The sequence below is a fragment of the Olea europaea genome, chromosome 1, assembly GCF_002742605.1.
Source record: "Olea europaea var. sylvestris chromosome 1, O_europaea_v1, whole genome shotgun sequence".
NCBI lineage: Eukaryota > Viridiplantae > Streptophyta > Magnoliopsida > Lamiales > Oleaceae > Olea > Olea europaea.
In genome coordinates, this window is record NC_036237.1 from 5,022,755 (window position 1) to 5,043,536 (window position 20,782).

Sequence of the window (20,782 nt, forward strand, 5' to 3'; positions counted from 1 at the left end):
CTACCTTTCAAGTCTATTGTGGAAAACTTCCATAGCTTTCATTTTTTGACATTTTTGCCCTTATTTCAACCTTTCTTTGAGCTGGATGTCCTTCTGTCCACATTCCGTCATTTTTTCTGTTAATTAAATACAAAAATACCTTGTTCTTTCCATAGATAAGGGTAAAATTGTCCTCATCTATTTCGCCCCTTTATTCAACCCTTCAATAAACAAGGGTGAAATGGAACAACAGCTGAAGAAAGCTGAGATTACTCAAAGGCGTAAAATGCAAACTGAGAAAGCAGCATGGGAATCAAATGTTTGCTTTTTCTCTCTACTTCAATTTATTGTCATCTTGTATGACTTTTAGAATTTTAAAAGCATGGAACATCAATTTTGTAGGCAGAGGCAATTAGAAAAATACTCAATCAAGATTCCAATAGGAAGAAGCGAGAAGATAAAGTGAAGAAGCCCCAGGAGGAGTTGGCACTGGTACTGTATTTCTTCTTGAGCCCTCTATTTGAGTATTGTTATGAAGCTAACTACTAATAATTTTTTCTTTTCTTTTTTGGAACAAAAAATACATGAGAAGGCGGCCAGTGCTCAAATGCTAGTAGCATCAAGCACCATTAGATGGGGCATGGGCCCGACTGGGACCACTGTCACTTTCCCAAAAGATATGGGTTTTCCCAAAATCAATCACGAATTGTTGTGTGTATAAACAAGAGGAAAATAGAAGAAAACAGGGACTTTTCTTGCCAAAATTTTGAAAGGTTGGGACGTTATTCTCAAATTTTTAAAAAATGTAGGGATGTTTCTCGCCAATACATTTTAAAGGTAGGGATGTTCTCAGAAAAATTATAACAACGTAGGGACTATTATCACAAGGTTAATTCAATTCTTAGAAGAAGTGAATAAGACCAGTTCATCTTCTCCATAGAGCCAAAATAAGTCATTCATCATTAAAATGTAATACGTACTTCCCAGCACCCATTTCCACTCATTCTTCTCAATTTACCCAGTGGATTTCATCCTTAATAAGGATATACTGGAAGTGAACATCCAGCATAATCTTTATAAATTGACCACCATTTAATATATGTCTTTCTAAATTTTTCCAGTAACCCAATATGACAGTAACAGTAGTTATGGAATTGTGAAATATAATGTTGTTCACAACATTTTTTCTTTATTTAACATAATCATTTAAAGGATTTTTATATTCATGTTGCTGCTACTTTTACTTATGGACTAAGTTGATGGCTAGAAGAAGGAGTGAAATGGACGAGGACAATTTTATCTTTGTTTATGAAAGGAAAAATGTATTTTTGTACTTAATTAACGGAAAAACAGATGGAACGTGGACGAAAGGACGTCTAGTGCAAAGAAAGGTTGAAATGAGGGTAAAATTGCCAAAAAATGAAAGGTAGGAACGTATTCCAAAATAGACTTGAAAGGTAGGGACGTTTTGTGCAAATTACCCCATTTCAATATTATTGTGAAAAATGTCCCCACTTTTTATTTTTTTTTTGGCATTTTTACTCTTAATTATAACTTTAATAACCATAATTTCTTCCATTTTCACCCAATTTCTCAATAATGACGAATATACCATCTTATATAAATAAAATGAAGAAAATGAAGAAATAATTTTTTTTAATTTCTAATTTTTTAATAATTTATTTGGGACTCATTTTGCACTTTTTACAATTTTTTAAATTTTTTATTTTTAATAATTTATTTGAAACTCGTTCACACTTTTCTAAAAATATTTATTTTTTAAATAATTTATAAGGGAATCGTTTGTATTTAAATAAATTGGTACTATGGTTACAATTAGTTCTTTGTTTTTCATTTTTTAAATTTTAAATATGAGGGTATATTCGGTTTTTCATAGCTTTTATTGAGAAATTAGATAAAAATGGATAGATATGTGGCTTGCGCAATCAAATGTGTAATTATGGGTGAAAATGTCAAAAAGCGAAGGGTAGTGCATTAGTTCACAACAATAGTAAATGTAGGGGACATTATGTACTAATTAACATTTTATTAATTTATTTGGGACTCGTTTGCACTTTTTTAAAAACTTAGAACTACACTTGCAATTAGTTCTTATTTTACTTATATAAAATGTTATATTCGTCATTTCATAGCTTTTACTTGAAAAAATTGATGAAAATGACATTTTTGCATAATGAGATGTAGAAATAAGGATGAAAATATTAAAGTAAAATAAAAAGTAATGACATTTTTCATAATAATGATGAAAAGTAAGAACCTTATGTGCTAATTACCCAATTAGAAACCTAATTTTATTCTAGTAATTCATTCGAAAGAAGAAATAAAGACGTACAAAATTTATAAAGGTTTCCTCAAAATTAATCACTATACGAGAATATTATCCTCCTACTCCATTATACACAAATTGAGAAAAAATATAAATGTAGGATCATCTCAAAGAATTGTCTCAATTGTTTTGGTCAAACACAGATGAATGTTTTTCTATAGTTACCCTTGATGAAATTACGAAAACTATATTGTAGGTCATATTTACACAATATATGGATAAAGGAGCCGATCGAAAAGAAAAAGTATGAATCTTTCTTTTTTTAACATAGAACGAGTGGGTTATCTTCTTCTTTTTCCCTCTCTTTCATTTCCTTTTAATTATTTTTTTTCATTTTAGGCTAGGGTAATATGTTCATCAGGACCTGGTATATCTGCTCAAAGTGAATTGGTTGGTGCTAGAATCCCTTTGCATGCTCTTAATTCATGCTTAAGAATCCAGCAAAAATATTTAACGGATTGAATCGATTGATAGTAAAATCAGGAAATTGATGATATTATAGCCCAGCCAACTTTTTAGGACATAAAAATAAAATTTTTTACTGTTATACTTTCTTCAAGCCGCAATTGTTGACCGACTGTGTCATGTGTGGGACCCAGATTCCATGCCAATGGTCAACTTTTTCATAAAAATGATTTGGAAAATATAACACAAAGAGGCTGATATGCTCGCCTGATATATTCAAATCACATCATCTCGAATTTTGAATCATTAAAGTCATGACATCTCGAACATCGAATAGATAAGAGAGAGAAACGAAGTGGATGGGAGGACCCAATCATTATTGACGGTGTCATGATTTAAGTGGCTCAAAGTCTAAATTGTCGCAATCTGAATAGATTATTCTACCATGTATACATATTGGTAGTGCCACTGAATTTTTCTCGAGAATTAGACACCATTTTCAAGTTCCACCGAGTTATCAACTGAGTTACCCTTTATGTAGATAAAAGAAGCACAATAATGATCAATTACCAAGGTTTTGTACATATAAAAATATAATAATAATTACATGTCCAATCGTTGGGGTTCAATAAAGTAATTAATTGCAATTATAACATGAAATGCAAGAACAATTCAAGATCGCATATCTAGACGAGAACTAAACTCCTTTCCAACATCACAACGGCACAACCCATAGGGAGACCTTTGATAATATTTCAAAATTTATATTTGTCCTCGTGGTTTAAATGTAGAAAAATTTGCCATTAAAAATTGATATCTTTATATATGTATTCGTATTCTATCAAACAACAAATGCAGCCTAGGGGAAAATAGGCCACATCTTCGACCATGGGATTAGAGTTCAAAACTTGTGAATCACATTGTAATTTTTCAAAGGGTAATCGTGGGTTATAGTAAAGAGTGTGCTTTTTAATATTTTGCAATACTAATTTAAGTGACAGTAAGTGTCATTAAATGAAAGTTACAATGACCTTTAATTGAACATATTACATAATGCTATATAAGTTGATGCCATATAACATTATTCTTTAATGAAAGAGTGGGCTTTAATAAAGCTAATTTGCAAAACTATTTCGATTCATTCTAGTCATGAACAGTTTAAATACCGATTGATCCACATATACTAATCAGACCTAAATAGAGTTTGATTCACTAGGTTTTCAGTCGAACCATGTGATCCTAGTATAATAAACTATGCTCAATAGAAATTAATTGGGTTATAACTACTATAAAATGTTTTTTCTCTTGTTAAATTAGCAATTTAAGCTCCAACAGTTGATACATAACACATGCGTAGATAGAAAGGCAACTAGAAGTACAATTCACGTAAAATACTTATAAAAAGTCAACATTGCCCCCATGGGCATAGTGCAGTGGTAAATCAAAAAGATTTCCTATAGAGCATCGGATATTCGAATCCCACGGTAGCTGATAGGCAACATTTATGTTGAAAGGTAGATGTCCTATGGCAGCATGATTATGATATGCTTTGTCACCCTTGGAGATCCTGTGCGCACGTCATAAAGAGAGGTTCACAAGGAAGAGAACAGATCTCAAATATTCTGTCAAAGTGTGTATAAGCTGTGATCGTATTTGGATTTACTCGGGCGGCGAACCAGAGAGGAAGGTCGCGACTTCTCACGATTAACCAAACGTAGCTTGAACACCTGAGTCATAAAAAAAAAGTCAACATTGCTTGAGATTTTGAGAATTCGAAAAGCACATTAAATTTTCAAAATTATGCAAGCATGATTCCCATCTGAATGCAGCCTAGGGGAAAATAGGCCACATCTTCGACCCCGGAATTAGAGTTCAAAACTTGTGAATCACATTGTAATTTTTCAAAGGGTAATCGTGGGTTATAGTAAATAGTGTGCTTTTTAATATTTTGCAATACTAATTTAAGTGACAGTAAGTGTCATTAAATGAAAGTTACAATGACCTTTAATTGAACATATTACATAATGCTATATAAGTTGATGCTATATAACATTATTCTTTAATAAAAGACTGAGCTTTAATAAAGCTAATTTGCAAAACTATTTCGATTCATTCTAGTCATGAATAGTTTAAATACCGATTGATCCACATATACCAATTAGACCTAAATAGAGTTTGAGTCACTAGGTTTTCAGTCGAACCATGTGATCCTAGTATAATAAACTATGCTCAATAGAAATTAATTGGGTTATAACTACTATAAAATGATTTTTCTCTTGTTAAATTAGCAATTTAAGCTCCAATAGTTGATACAAAACACATGCGTAGATAGAAAGGCAACTAGAAGTACAATTCATGTAAAATACTTATAAAAAGTCAACATTGCCCCCATGGGCATAGCGTAGTGGTAAATCAAAAAGATTTCCTATAGAGCATTGGATATTCGAATCCCACGGTAGCTGACAGGCAACATTTATGTTGAAAGGTAGATGTCCTATGGCAGTATGATTATGATGTGCTTTGTCACCCTTGGAGGTCCTGTACGCACGTCATAAAGAGAGGTTCACAAGGAAGAGAACGGATCTCAAATATTCTGTCAAAGTGTTTATAAACTGTGATCGTATTTGGATTTACCCGGGCGGCGAACCAGGGAGGAAGGTCGCGACTTCTCACGATTAACCAAACATAGCTTGGACACCTGAGTCATAAAAAAAAGTCAACATTGCTTGAGATTTTGAGAATTCGAAAAGCACATTAAATTTTCAAAATTATGCAAGCATGATTCCCATCTTAGAAACCATCAATTTGATGGCTAAAAAGTCAAATCGAGTAGTAGTTGATATAGCAAATCAAACTGATTTAGTAGTGATTTAATCAATTCTTTGTCCATCTCATTCAATTTTAATTTAGCTCGTGTTTAGTAGAGAATTCAACTTAAGTAAAAGTCAACAATTAATATTAACCACATATTTTATGAAATTTACGACTTTTTAACTATATATATTATCAACTTTTATTAAAATTTACTAAAATCTAATTTCAATATCTACTAGGGACTTAATATTCGTCCATGAATATAACGTCAATAACAAGGTACCAAAAAGGGACTACTTGGGAAATATTGCCTAATTATACTGTTATACCCATCCTGCTTTGGTTATTTCTAGCAAATTGTTCTAAGCCTAGCCCCCTCTTCGACCCCCTTTTTTGAGCGTGAATTTTGTTAAAAAAGAGTTTTTTAAGAAGGTATATCCAATAAATTAAAAATTATGTGATCGAAAATATTGTTTTAACAAAATAAATCTTAAAGAATGAGTGCTCAAACATATGCTAGTATAGAACGCGATCACCTAATAACAAATATCCGAGTCTTCATAGGGATGTGATTTACTAATATTTGTTAACAAGTCCCTGTTTGGTTTAAATAAAATTAAAAAAAAAAGATTTTGATTAAAGTTGATCAAATATATGATTAAAAAATTGTAGGCCTCAATGAAGTATGTGATTAAAATTAAGCCCTTATTTGGTGAAAATTAAAATAATATTTTTAGTAGATTTTGGTAGAAAAGATGAAATGTATAATTGAGAAATTGTGGGTTTTATAAAATGTATAATTATAATTAATTATTGATTTTAATTTAAGAGCTTGTTTGGTAGAGTTTAAAAGACAATTGAAATTAAATTTTTGACCGTTATTTCATTCTTCCAACCGTCATTTTTGAATTCTTGTCTCACAGGTAGGACTCATTTATTTCTAATAGTCAAAAAATCAATTATCAAAATCCCTATCAAATAAGCACTAAATTAAAATACTAATTTTAATTTCTAGCAAATAAGGGCTAAATATTAACGTCGACTTAAATTTACATTTTAAACTGAAATAAATAGGGACGAAGATAAACAACTTAACGATTTAGCCCTTGTTTGAGCCACATTATTCCAAAAAAATGCATTCTTAAACAGTGATTTGATATCATTTCAACCACGCATTCTTCAATAAAATAATATTACACGTAAATTCAAAATTTTTCCTTATTTTTTAAAAATTGATATCTTTATATATGTATTCGTATTCTATCAAACAACGAATGCAGCCTAGGGGAAAATAGGCCACATCTTCGACCCCGGAATTAGAGTTCAAAACTTGTGAATCACATTGTAATTTTTCAAAGGGTAATCGTGGGTTATAGTAAATAGTGTGCTTTTTAATATTTTGCAATACTAATTTAAGTGACAGTAAGTGTCATTAAATGAAAGTTACAATGACCTTTAATTGAACATATTACATAATGCTATATAAGTTGATGCTATATAACATTATTCTTTAATAAAAGACTGAGCTTTAATAAAGCTAATTTGCAAAACTATTTCGATTCATTCTAGTCATGAATAGTTTAAATACCGATTGATCCACATATACCAATTAGACCTAAATAGAGTTTGAGTCACTAGGTTTTCAGTCGAACCATGTGATCCTAGTATAATAAACTATGCTCAATAGAAATTAATTGGGTTATAACTACTATAAAATGATTTTTCTCTTGTTAAATTAGCAATTTAAGCTCCAATAGTTGATACAAAACACATGCGTAGATAGAAAGGCAACTAGAAGTACAATTCATGTAAAATACTTATAAAAAGTCAACATTGCCCCCATGGGCATAGCGTAGTGGTAAATCAAAAAGATTTCCTATAGAGCATTGGATATTCGAATCCCACGGTAGCTGACAGGCAACATTTATGTTGAAAGGTAGATGTCCTATGGCAGTATGATTATGATGTGCTTTGTCACCCTTGGAGGTCCTGTACGCACGTCATAAAGAGAGGTTCACAAGGAAGAGAACGGATCTCAAATATTCTGTCAAAGTGTTTATAAACTGTGATCGTATTTGGATTTACCCGGGCGGCGAACCAGGGAGGAAGGTCGCGACTTCTCACGATTAACCAAACATAGCTTGGACACCTGAGTCATAAAAAAAAGTCAACATTGCTTGAGATTTTGAGAATTCGAAAAGCACATTAAATTTTCAAAATTATGCAAGCATGATTCCCATCTTAGAAACCATCAATTTGATGGCTAAAAAGTCAAATCGAGTAGTAGTTGATATAGCAAATCAAACTGATTTAGTAGTGATTTAATCAATTCTTTGTCCATCTCATTCAATTTTAATTTAGCTCGTGTTTAGTAGAGAATTCAACTTAAGTAAAAGTCAACAATTAATATTAACCACATATTTTATGAAATTTACGACTTTTTAACCATATATATCATCAACTTTTATTAAAATTTACTAAAATCTAATTTCAATATCTACTAGGGACTTAATATTCGTCCATGAAAATAACGTCAATAACAAGGTACCAAAAAGGGACTACTTGGGAAATATTGCCTAATTATACTGTTATACCCATCCTGCTTTGGTTATTTCTAGCAAATTGTTCTAATCCTAGCCCCCTCTTCGACCCCCTTTTTTTAGCGTGAATTTTGTTAAAAAAGAGTTTTTTAAGAAGGTATATCCAATAAATTAAAAATTATGTGATCGAAAATATTGTTTTAACAAAATAAATCTTAAAGAATGAGTGCTCAAACATATGCTAGTATAGAACGCAATCACCTAATAACAAATATCCGAGTCTTCATAGGGATGTGATTTACTAATATTCGTTAACAAGTCCCTGTTTGGTTTAAATAAAATAAAAAAAAAAGATTTTGATTAAAGTTGATCAAATATATGATTAAAAAATTGTAGGCCTCAATGAAGTATGTGATTAAAATTAAGCCCTTATTTGGTGAAAATTAAAATAATATTTTTAGTAGATTTTGGTAGAAAAGATGAAATGTATAATTGAGAAATTGTGGGTTTTATAAAATGTATAATTATAATTAATTATTGATTTTAATTTAAGAGCTTGTTTGGTAGAGTTTAAAAGACAATTGAAATTAAATTTTTGACCGTTATTTCATTCTTCCCACCGTCATTTTTGAATTCTTGTCTCACAGGTAGGACTCATTTATTTCTAATAGTCAAAAAATCAATTATCAAAATCCCTATCAAATAAGCACTAAATTAAAATACTAATTTTAATTTCTAGCAAATAAGGGCTAAATATTAACGTCGACTTAAATTTACATTTTAAACTGAAATAAATAGGGACGAAGATAAACAACTTAACGATTTAGCCCTTGTTTGAGCCACATTATTCCAAAAAAATGCATTCTTAAACAGTGATTTGATATCATTTCAACCACGCATTCTTCAATAAAATAATATTACACGTAAATTCAAAATTTTTCCTTATTTTTTAACCACACATTTTCCATTAATCACTATTCAAAAATGCATTATTACCAAAATAATATGGCTCAAACCCTCTTATATTTAATTTAAAAGTAAGCCCCTGTTTAGACTCCATTATTCTACATTTTAATAGGGGAATAGCAATTTTTTGAAAAATGTTTGGTTGAAAAAGAAAGAAAATTTTAAATTTACATGTAATATATTTTATTGAAATATGTATAATTGATAAGGGGATGGAAAAAGATAAATTTTAATTTAATGGGCAAACAGGGGCTAAATTTAACTTATTCGGAAGAACAACCAAGAATTGAAAAGTATTTTTCTTGTAAAGGTTTTACATGAATTTAAAATTGGACAAGTTGGAAAATAATATTACTAATAGATACCCGAATTTTTAAATAGTAATCGCCTTTTCTTCACCTTACCACTCAAGCTAACGTACCACAGATTCCCTCAATCCACGGCCACCGCCACCTCTACTTAAACTAACACTTGAGCGATCGCTTCTTCACCAATCGGAAAAAATGGTTTCAAGTCACTTGCTTCTTGAAGAGCCTATACGGATGGCTTCAATCCTCGAGCCATCAAAGCCTGTCAGTTTTTCCCCGTTTTACCACAGCTAAATGTTTTCTATCTGATTTCTGTTCTAACTTGTAAAATTTCCATATTTCTGTTTTTCTTAAGTGGAAATGGAAATTTCTCTGCAGAATTTCTTTCCTGCGATGACGAAGATAGTAGGGACGCTCGGGCCGAAATCGCGATCCGTTGAAATTATTTCAAGATGCCTTGAAGCTGGAATGTCTGGTAATTTCGTTATTCTCTTGTATTTCCTACTTCCATGATTATTGAAATGTAAATCACATTTGAGTTCCGTTCGGTTATTTAACGAAGTACAAAAGTAGGAGCACTGAGAGAGTACGAATTATTGAATTTTGCTCTTTATTTACAGTTTCTATTTAATGAGATTGAAAACAGAAGCTTTTCTATAGTTGTATATTATATGCGAGCATTAGTTTAGAAGTTTATTGTTTGGACTGAAAGCTTCATTTATTGTGGATTAAGAGTTCAAATACAACGATTTACATTTTTCTTTTCTTCCTAAAGCTTATTATTAATTTAACACATGCTTAATGGCTACAATTAAGCAAGTATAACAGTTGAATTTTCACTCTACTGACTTGTTGTGATACACGTTTTTAATTAACAGTGGCAAGGTTTGATTTTTCGTGGGGTGATGCTGAATTTCACCAAGAGACTTTAGAGAATTTGAAAGGGTGCATCAAGAGCACAAAAAAGCTCTGTGCGGTAAGCTTGAAATTTCCTATTCATTTTTGGTGCTATAAACGAAGAATTATCTTCCAGGTAGTGTGACCTGTGAGCCAGTAATTTCTCTCTGTTAACAGGTTATGCTGGACACTGTGGGTCCAGAGCTACAAGTTATCAACAAAACTGAACATCCTATTTCACTTCAGGCGGATTCCCTTGTTGTTCTAACTCCTGATCTGGACAAAGAAGCCACTTCAAACTTGCTTCCCATTAATTTTGGTGGGTTATCAAAGGTAATAATATTGGTGTGAAATCTCTCTTGCAAATTCCATGACATTACAAATGGATAATTTTACATAAACCAGATTTGTACTTGCAAATTTAGTAAGAGTAAGTCCTAGAAATAGGAGGCAAGGATAATTAACTGTGAATAATTAACTTTTGTAAGTTAATGGAGCACTTCTCCGGAGTTAATCCTTGGCTGAAGTAGTAGAAGATCTCATGGATGCTAGCACAATACTATATATTTTTGTACACTGTGCTTGATTTTTCTCTATTAAGTTCCTTTATATCTGTCTGTTTTATTTGATACCACGACTCGGTAAAGAAGATAATGTCTTTTATACTTTTCTCCCCTGCCTTTGTCTGTGCTAGAACGTGAATTGCATATTTTTGTTTAAGGTCGCAAGTTGCAACTTTTATTTTTACACTTGATAATGCAAGCACCTATTGTTGCGCACAGATGGACACCATTATGACTTTCTGTTACAATATAACCGCAGTTTTCTTACCTTGCAGGCAGTAAAGCCGGGAGATACTATTTTCATTGGTCAATACTTGTTCTCAGGAAGTGAAACAACTTCTGTATGGCTGGAGGTATGGAAACAATAGAGATTGTGCCCACCTGTCAATATTTGTGTGCTGTTGATTCTCAGGAATATTTGATTTCTTATGTCTGTTATTACTGGTTTCCGTCCATTATGTTACTGTAGTAGATGTATGTTGGCCTAGGATCTAGCATTATTCTTTTTGTTGATCTTAGGTTAAATATTTGGGTGAGGGAACTTCAACTCCTGATAGGCAATGTCAATGAAGGATTACAATGTGACTTTTCCATAGATGTTGACGCATAATGGAGTTCCTACCGTGCAGGTAACTGAGGTGAAAGAGGAGGATGTGGTTTGTATGATTAAGAATTCTGCCACCTTGGCTGTGTCATTGTACACGCTACATGTGTCTCAGATTCGCATTGATCTTCCTACTCTCACTGATAAAGATAAGGAGGTACGCTATGCTATAGCCAATTGAGAGCTTATTCAGGATTTTTCAAGACCTAAGATTTCATGTCTGTTCCAGTATTTAGTGATGTGCAGCTCTTGGAAACTACTACTTTCTCATGTTGCTTTATTTTTCTTTAACTGCCTCTAAACAATTTTGGTTTCTTATCTAGAGTTTACATGATCACTGTGACAACTTTAGGTTATAAGCACTTGGGGAGTTCGGAACAACATAGACTTCCTCTCACTTTCATATACACGACATGCAGAGGATGTTAGACATGTAAGGAGTGTTTCTGGTTTTTATTATTGTCTTTCTATCCATTTCTCTCTCTTATATTCTTCATTATTGTTTTATATTCTGTTGACTATCAGGCGCAAAATAAATTAGGCATTAAAAATTACGTATTTATGATTATTCCAATTTGGTGTCTAATAATCAGTGGACCCTTTTGCTGGTCTGCAGGCTCGTGAGTTTCTTTCTAACTTGGGTGACCTCAGTCAAACCCAGATTTTTGCGAAGATCGAAAATGTAGAGGTTAGAAGCCTGTTAGAATTTTTTGAATGGTCTCAAAAGAAGCTGCACGTTAATCTTAATCTGAAATTGTATCTTGTCTTTATTTTCCTCACATTCTTTTGCAGGGGTTGACCCATTTTGATGAGATCCTCCAAGAAGCAGATGGCATCATCCTCTCTCGTGGAAATCTAGGGATAGATCTCCCCCCAGAGAAGGTCCATTTCAAATTTGGATATACTAACTTGATATTTTGCTTCTTGGCAAATAGATGAAAATTTATATAGGCTATTTGCACTTAACGAGTTAGAAGATGTTGCCAATGACCGGGTATCAAGTGGAGTTGGATGTACGTAGAAATTTTTAACATTAAAGTGCTACACTTCGATTAGTGAATGTAGCATTTTACATATGGTAGAGAATGAGCGGAAAGTAGATGATAATGGCTATAAGATCAAGCTTTCTGAAAGAACAAACACCAACACATCCATTGCCCTTTTCTCTTATTTTGGGGTTTCCCCTGAAAATCCTTACGGCTTCCTGTTGATATGTCTGCATTCTTCATGCGATCACTGTAGTGTTGGTGAACCATTTATTGCCCGTTTCTGACAACATTTTAATGTGCTCAGGTATTTTTATTTCAAAAGGCAGCTGTTTACAAGTGCAATATGGCTGGGAAGCCTGCTGTGGTCACTCGTGTGGTAGACAGTATGACTGATAACTTGCGACCCACTCGTGCTGAGGCAACTGATGTAGCCAATGCTATCTTGGATGGTATCTTTCAGTACTCAGAATGGATCCTTGATTATCTGATTAGTTTCTGAGTGTCTGCAGAAAGTTCACACATGTTCTTTTGTTTGCAACTATGAGAGATCATTTTGTCCGTGCATACATTATCTATGATAGCTATTACAATGGCAACGTGAAAACTTATCCTCTATCCTTTTCTATTGTTTCAGGCAGTGATGCCGTTCTTTTAGGTGCAGAGACCCTCCGTGGATTATACCCTGTTGATACCATTTCAGTTGTTGGTAAAATTTGTGCTGAGGTGAACTTTATTCTATTTTCATCGTCCTTGCTAATCAGCATCACCATTAAATTTGTTACGTCTCCCTTGTCTCTCCCCCCAAACTAGAAATGGATAATTCTGTGAAGTAGAAAGATATTTTGCTCGTGTCTCAGTTCTATGGATGATGTTCTGAGAAGGTATATCCAATAAATTAAAAATTATGTGATCGAAAATATTGTTTTAACAAAATAAATCTTAAAGAATGAGTGCTCAAACATATGCTAGTATAGAACGCAATCACCTAATAACAAATATCCGAGTCTTCATAGGGATGTGATTTACTAATATTCGTTAACAAGTCCCTGTTTGGTTTAAATAAAATAAAAAAAAAAGATTTTGATTAAAGTTGATCAAATATATGATTAAAAAATTGTAGGCCTCAATGAAGTATGTGATTAAAATTAAGCCCTTATTTGGTGAAAATTAAAATAATATTTTTAGTAGATTTTGGTAGAAAAGATGAAATGTATAATTGAGAAATTGTGGGTTTTATAAAATGTATAATTATAATTAATTATTGATTTTAATTTAAGAGCTTGTTTGGTAGAGTTTAAAAGACAATTGAAATTAAATTTTTGACCGTTATTTCATTCTTCCCACCGTCATTTTTGAATTCTTGTCTCACAGGTAGGACTCATTTATTTCTAACGGTCAAAAAATCAATTATCAAAATCCCTACCAAATAAGTACTAAATTAAAATACTAATTTTATTTTCTAGCAAATAAGGGCTAAATATTAACGTCGACTTAAATTTACATTTTAAACTGAAATAAATAGGGACGAAGATAAACAACATAACAATTTAGCCCTTGTTTGAGCCACATTATTCCAAAAAAATGCATTCTTAAATAGTGATTTGATATCATTTTAACCACGCATTTTCAATAAAATAATATTACACGTAAATTCAAAATTTTTCCTTATTTTTTAATCATAAATTTTTCATTAATACACTATTCAAGAATGTATTATTACCAAAATAATATGGCTCAAACCCTCTTATATTTAATTTAAAAGTAAGCCCCTGTTTAGACTCAATTATTCTACATTTTAATAGGGGAATAGCAATTTTTTGAACAATATTTGGTTGAAAAAGAAAGAAAATTTTAAATTTACGTGTAATATATTTTATTGAAATATGTATAATTGATAAGAGGATAGAAAAAGATAAATTTTAATTTAATGGGCCAAACAGGAGCTAAATTTAACTTATTCGGAAGAACAACCAAGAATTGAAAAGTATTTTTCTTGTAAAGGTTTTACATGAATTTAAAATTGGACAAGTTGGAAAAAAATATTACTAATAGATACCCGAATTTTTAAATAGTAATCGCCTTTTCTTCAACTTACCACTCAAGCTAACTTACCACAGATTCCCTCAATCCACGGCCACCGCCACCTCTACTTAAACTAACACTTGAGCGATCGCTTCTTCACCAATCGGAAAAAATGGTTTCAAGTCACTTGCTTCTTGAAGAGCCTATACGGATGGCTTCAATCCTCGAGCCATCAAAGCCTGTCAGTTTTTCCCCGTTTTACCACAGCTAAATGTTTTCTATCTGATTTCTGTTCTAACTTGTAAAATTTCCATATTTCTGTTTTTCTTAAGTGGAAATGGAAATTTCTCTGCAGAATTTCTTTCCTGCGATGACGAAGATAGTAGGGACGCTCGGGCCGAAATCGCGATCCGTTGAAATTATTTCAAGATGCCTTGAAGCTGGAATGTCTGGTAATTTCGTTATTCTCTTGTATTTCCTACTTCCATGATTATTGAAATGTAAATCACATTTGAGTTCCGTTCGGTTATTTAACGAAGTACAAAAGTAGGAGCACTGAGAGAGTACGAATTATTGAATTTTGCTCTTTATTTACAGTTTCTATTTAATGAGATTGAAAACAGAAGCTTTTCTATAGTTGTATATTATATGCGAGCATTAGTTTAGAAGTTTATTGTTTGGACTGAAAGCTTCATTTATTGTGGATTAAGAGTTCAAATACAACGATTTACATTTTTCTTTTCTTCCTAAAGCTTATTATTAATTTAACACATGCTTAATGGCTACAATTAAGCAAGTATAACAGTTGAATTTTCACTCTACTGACTTGTTGTGATACACGTTTTTAATTAACAGTGGCAAGGTTTGATTTTTCGTGGGGTGATGCTGAATTTCACCAAGAGACTTTAGAGAATTTGAAAGGGTGCATCAAGAGCACAAAAAAGCTCTGTGCGGTAAGCTTGAAATTTCCTATTCATTTTTGGTGCTATAAACGAAGAATTATCTTCCAGGTAGTGTGACCTGTGAGCCAGTAATTTCTCTCTGTTAACAGGTTATGCTGGACACTGTGGGTCCAGAGCTACAAGTTATCAACAAAACTGAACATCCTATTTCACTTCAGGCGGATTCCCTTGTTGTTCTAACTCCTGATCTGGACAAAGAAGCCACTTCAAACTTGCTTCCCATTAATTTTGGTGGGTTATCAAAGGTAATAATATTGGTGTGAAATCTCTCTTGCAAATTCCATGACATTACAAATGGATAATTTTACATAAACCAGATTTGTACTTGCAAATTTAGTAAGAGTAAGTCCTAGAAATAGGAGGCAAGGATAATTAACTGTGAATAATTAACTTTTGTAAGTTAATGGAGCACTTCTCCGGAGTTAATCCTTGGCTGAAGTAGTAGAAGATCTCATGGATGCTAGCACAATACTATATATTTTTGTACACTGTGCTTGATTTTTCTCTATTAAGTTCCTTTATATCTGTCTGTTTTATTTGATACCACGACTCGGTAAAGAAGATAATGTCTTTTATACTTTTCTCCCCTGCCTTTGTCTGTGCTAGAACGTGAATTGCATATTTTTGTTTAAGGTCGCAAGTTGCAACTTTTATTTTTACACTTGATAATGCAAGCACCTATTGTTGCGCACAGATGGACACCATTATGACTTTCTGTTACAATATAACCGCAGTTTTCTTACCTTGCAGGCAGTAAAGCCGGGAGATACTATTTTCATTGGTCAATACTTGTTCTCAGGAAGTGAAACAACTTCTGTATGGCTGGAGGTATGGAAACAATAGAGATTGTGCCCACCTGTCAATATTTGTGTGCTGTTGATTCTCAGGAATATTTGATTTCTTATGTCTGTTATTACTGGTTTCCGTCCATTATGTTACTGTAGTAGATGTATGTTGGCCTAGGATCTAGCATTATTCTTTTTGTTGATCTTAGGTTAAATATTTGGGTGAGGGAACTTCAACTCCTGATAGGCAATGTCAATGAAGGATTACAATGTGACTTTTCCATAGATGTTGACGCATAATGGAGTTCCTACCGTGCAGGTAACTGAGGTGAAAGAGGAGGATGTGGTTTGTATGATTAAGAATTCTGCCACCTTGGCTGTGTCATTGTACACGCTACATGTGTCTCAGATTCGCATTGATCTTCCTACTCTCACTGATAAAGATAAGGAGGTACGCTATGCTATAGCCAATTGAGAGCTTATTCAGGATTTTTCAAGACCTAAGATTTCATGTCTGTTCCAGTATTTAGTGATGTGCAGCTCTTGGAAACTACTACTTTCTCATGTTGCTTTATTTTTCTTTAACTGCCTCTAAACAATTTTGGTTTCTTATCTAGAGTTTACATGATCACTGTGACAACTTTAGGTTATAAGCACTTGGGGAGTTCGGAACAACATAGACTTCCTCTCACTTTCATATACACGACATGCAGAGGATGTTAGACATGTAAGGAGTGTTTCTGGTTTTTATTATTGTCTTTCTATCCATTTCTCTCTCTTATATTCTTCATTATTGTTTTATATTCTGTTGACTATCAGGCGCAAAATAAATTAGGCATTAAAAATTACGTATTTATGATTATTCCAATTTGGTGTCTAATAATCAGTGGACCCTTTTGCTGGTCTGCAGGCTCGTGAGTTTCTTTCTAACTTGGGTGACCTCAGTCAAACCCAGATTTTTGCGAAGATCGAAAATGTAGAGGTTAGAAGCCTGTTAGAATTTTTTGAATGGTCTCAAAAGAAGCTGCACGTTAATCTTAATCTGAAATTGTATCTTGTCTTTATTTTCCTCACATTCTTTTGCAGGGGTTGACCCATTTTGATGAGATCCTCCAAGAAGCAGATGGCATCATCCTCTCTCGTGGAAATCTAGGGATAGATCTCCCCCCAGAGAAGGTCCATTTCAAATTTGGATATACTAACTTGATATTTTGCTTCTTGGCAAATAGATGAAAATTTATATAGGCTATTTGCACTTAACGAGTTAGAAGATGTTGCCAATGACCGGGTATCAAGTGGAGTTGGATGTACGTAGAAATTTTTAACATTAAAGTGCTACACTTCGATTAGTGAATGTAGCATTTTACATATGGTAGAGAATGAGCGGAAAGTAGATGATAATGGCTATAAGATCAAGCTTTCTGAAAGAACAAACACCAACACATCCATTGCCCTTTTCTCTTATTTTGGGGTTTCCTCTGAAAATCCTTACGGCTTCCTGTTGATATGTCTGCATTCTTCATGCGATCACTGTAGTGTTGGTGAACCATTTATTGCCCGTTTCTGACAACATTTTAATGTGTTCAGGTATTTTTATTTCAAAAGGCAGCTGTTTACAAGTGCAATATGGCTGGGAAGCCTGCTGTGGTCACTCGTGTGGTAGACAGTATGACTGATAACTTGCGACCCACTCGTGCTGAGGCAACTGATGTAGCCAATGCTATCTTGGATGGTATCTTTCAGTACTCAGAATGGATCCTTGATTATCTGATTAGTTTCTGAGTGTCTGCAGAAAGTTCACACATGTTCTTTTGTTTGCAACTATGAGAGATCATTTTGTCCGTGCATACATTATCTATGATAGCTATTACAATGGCAACGTGAAAACTTATCCTCTATCCTTTTCTATTGTTTCAGGCAGTGATGCCGTTCTTTTAGGTGCAGAGACCCTCCGTGGATTATACCCTGTTGATACCATTTCAGTTGTTGGTAAAATTTGTGCTGAGGTGAACTTTATTCTATTTTCATCGTCCTTGCTAATCAGCATCACCATTAAATTTGTTACGTCTCCCTTGTCTCTCCCCCCAAACTAGAAATGGATAATTCTGTGAAGTAGAAAGATATTTTGCTCGTGTCTCAGTTCTATGGATGATGTTCTGATCAGAGGTCTTCCCCAGCTTTCTTTCTGACTCCACTGTCCCACCAAATGGCAAATTTTGGAAATTTGAAGAACCATTTGTTTGCCTTGAATATAATTTCTCAACATGCTTTCTTGTGCAGGCAGAAAAGGTTTATAATCAGGATCTCTACTTCAAGAAGACTGTTAAATATGTGGGCGAACCTATGACACACTTAGAATCAATTGCTTCCTCAGCTGTAAGTCACAAATTGCGCTTCTTTGCTCATTAATTTTATGTGTTTTGGCTACGTAGTGTGTAATAAAACCTGAACTACTTCAGTAAGTAGTTCTTCACCTGAAATCACATACATACTGCTTTTGTTTGATATAGGTACGAGCTGCCATCAAGGTGAAGGCATCTGTAATTATCTGCTTTACGTCATCGGGAAGAGCTGCAAGGTCTCTCTCTCTCTCTGTGGGTGTGCGTGTACGTGTGCCCGTGTGTGAGAGATGTGCATGTTGGTCAGCAATGTGAAATCAAAATGAAATGTCCAATCATTGCATATCTTCAAGAAATTGGATTTTATCTGTATATATTCTGACAGTACTGTGAAATCGATTCTATTATTCACAGATAATTAAATTCAATGCAGATTAATAGCCAAGTACAGGCCTACAATGCCTGTATTATCTGTTGTCATTCCTCGCCTAAAGACAAACCAACTCCGCTGGACCTTTAGCGGTGCTTTTGAGGTATTTTATGTTACACTTTGGTATATAGTGAAAACATATTCTATTCTGCTATTATCTATGTGAATTAAGGCAGAATAGAGAAGTGAAAACTAATTCTCGTTATTCCACATAACGTTTACAATCCAAGGCTTCTTTATATATTGTACAAACTAGGAAGAAATAAGGTAAATGTCTATGTAAGGAAAAAATAAAATTTCCTAATCTTAGGCCCCGTTTGTTTTTGTTAAGGGAATAAATCCCACATCGGTTAAATACCGAAATATTGACCAACTTAAATAGATCTTGGGTCACTCTTCTTAATAAGGTTGACTTTATTAAGATGGACCCCAGATCTTAACATGGTATCAGAGCCCAGTAAAGCTCTAACGAGTTATTCGATCCATTAAGTCTAAAAAATGAGTACACGGATTTCAAAATTGTTCTGCTCAAAAAGAGCCACCATCTTGCGGGGGCATGTTAAGGAAATAAATCCCACATCGGTTAAATACCGGAATATTGACCAACTTAAATAGATATTCGGTCACTCCTCTTAATAAGGTTGACCTTATTAAGATGGACCCCAAATCTTAACAGTTTTCCATTTTTGGAAGAGTGAGAATGAAAAATATAGGCGTTACGGGCCCCACACAAGAGATAAAAATTCAAATTTGAAGATTTGGTGTGATGGATAACGGTCATATTTTTTATTTTAATGAGGAAAGAATGAGAAATAAATGGGGTCTGAATATGGTAATACAATAATAAATCAATTCACAATCAATCCCACCATAATTACGGGATTTCTACACTCCCCCTGAAGTTGGATCATATATGTTAATCATGTCCAACTTGCAGATGAAATCCTCGAAGTTTTGTCGCTGTAGTGCCTTGGTGAAAATATCAGCAATTTGTTCTTTGGTGGGCACATAGGTCATGCATATAATCCCATTTTCAACTTTTTCTTTAATGAAGTGTCCATTTATCTCCACATGTTTGTTTCGATCATGTTGACAAGATTGAGAGATATGTTAATAGCTGCTTTGTTGTCACAATAGAGTTTGATAGGAAGTTTTGCCATAACCTGTAACTCATTCAGCAATTTCCTTATCCACAGTCCTTCACATATTTGCCGTGCAACCGCTCTAAACTCACCCTCAACACTGCTCCTGGCTACAACATTCTGCTTCTTACTTCTCCAAGTTGCCAAGTTTCCCCAGACGAGGTGCAATAACCTGTAGTTGATTTCCTATCTTCTCGTGAACCTGCCCAGTCTACATCCGTGAAAATTTCTACTTCTGTTCTTTCACTTTTCTTAAAGAATAATCCCTTTCCAGGAGTACCTTTGAGATATCGAAGAATCCTGTATACTGCTTCTAAGTGAGTTTCCTTTGGAGAATGTATGTGTTGACTGACCACACTTACAGAGAATACAATATCAAGTCTAGTGTGAGAAAGAGATTAATTTTCCCACTAGTCGCTGATATCCTCCTTTTCAACTGGCTTTCCTGTGCTTTCATCTTTTCATCCTATCTCCATTGGTGTCTCACTTGGTTTACACCCAAACATACTGGTCTCAGATAGAAGATCAAGTATGTACTTTCGTTGTGAAACGCTAATCCCTTTCTTTGATCTTGCCACTTCCATACCTAGGAAGTATCGCATCTGTTTCAAACCTTTTACTTCGAATTCTGTAGCTAAGCTTTTCTTGAGTCTTTCAATTTCTTCTATATTATCCACAGTCAGTATAATG

The 20,782-nt window shown here is 33.5% G+C and overlaps 2 protein-coding genes across 2 annotated transcripts in view; both read left to right on the forward strand.

Moving 5' to 3' along the window:
* The first annotated feature begins 9,425 nt into the window (after positions 1 to 9,425).
* Positions 9,426 to 13,237, forward strand: LOC111378493 (pyruvate kinase 1, cytosolic-like). Its single transcript, XM_023001733.1, has 11 exons — positions 9,426 to 9,623; positions 9,738 to 9,834; positions 10,238 to 10,335; positions 10,434 to 10,589; positions 11,095 to 11,172; positions 11,449 to 11,580; positions 11,776 to 11,856; positions 12,040 to 12,111; positions 12,216 to 12,305; positions 12,717 to 12,861; positions 13,047 to 13,237. Exons 1-11 carry the CDS (start codon positions 9,555 to 9,557, stop codon positions 13,220 to 13,222), a joined length of 1,194 nt encoding a protein of 397 aa, XP_022857501.1. The 5' UTR covers positions 9,426 to 9,554; the 3' UTR covers positions 13,223 to 13,237.
* Positions 13,238 to 14,499: 1,262 nt separating this feature from the next.
* Positions 14,500 to 20,782, forward strand: part of LOC111378565 (pyruvate kinase 1, cytosolic-like) — a 16,739-nt gene continuing 10,456 nt past the window's right edge. Inside the window, exons 1-14 of the mRNA XM_023001818.1 lie at positions 14,500 to 14,675; positions 14,790 to 14,886; positions 15,290 to 15,387; positions 15,486 to 15,641; positions 16,147 to 16,224; positions 16,501 to 16,632; positions 16,828 to 16,908; positions 17,092 to 17,163; positions 17,268 to 17,357; positions 17,769 to 17,913; positions 18,099 to 18,187; positions 18,462 to 18,557; positions 18,692 to 18,759; positions 18,954 to 19,053. Coding sequence (XP_022857586.1) covers positions 14,607 to 14,675; positions 14,790 to 14,886; positions 15,290 to 15,387; positions 15,486 to 15,641; positions 16,147 to 16,224; positions 16,501 to 16,632; positions 16,828 to 16,908; positions 17,092 to 17,163; positions 17,268 to 17,357; positions 17,769 to 17,913; positions 18,099 to 18,187; positions 18,462 to 18,557; positions 18,692 to 18,759; positions 18,954 to 19,053 — 1,371 coding nt within the window. The 5' untranslated portion in view covers positions 14,500 to 14,606. The remainder of the gene's footprint in view (positions 14,676 to 14,789; positions 14,887 to 15,289; positions 15,388 to 15,485; positions 15,642 to 16,146; positions 16,225 to 16,500; positions 16,633 to 16,827; positions 16,909 to 17,091; positions 17,164 to 17,267; positions 17,358 to 17,768; positions 17,914 to 18,098; positions 18,188 to 18,461; positions 18,558 to 18,691; positions 18,760 to 18,953; positions 19,054 to 20,782) is intronic.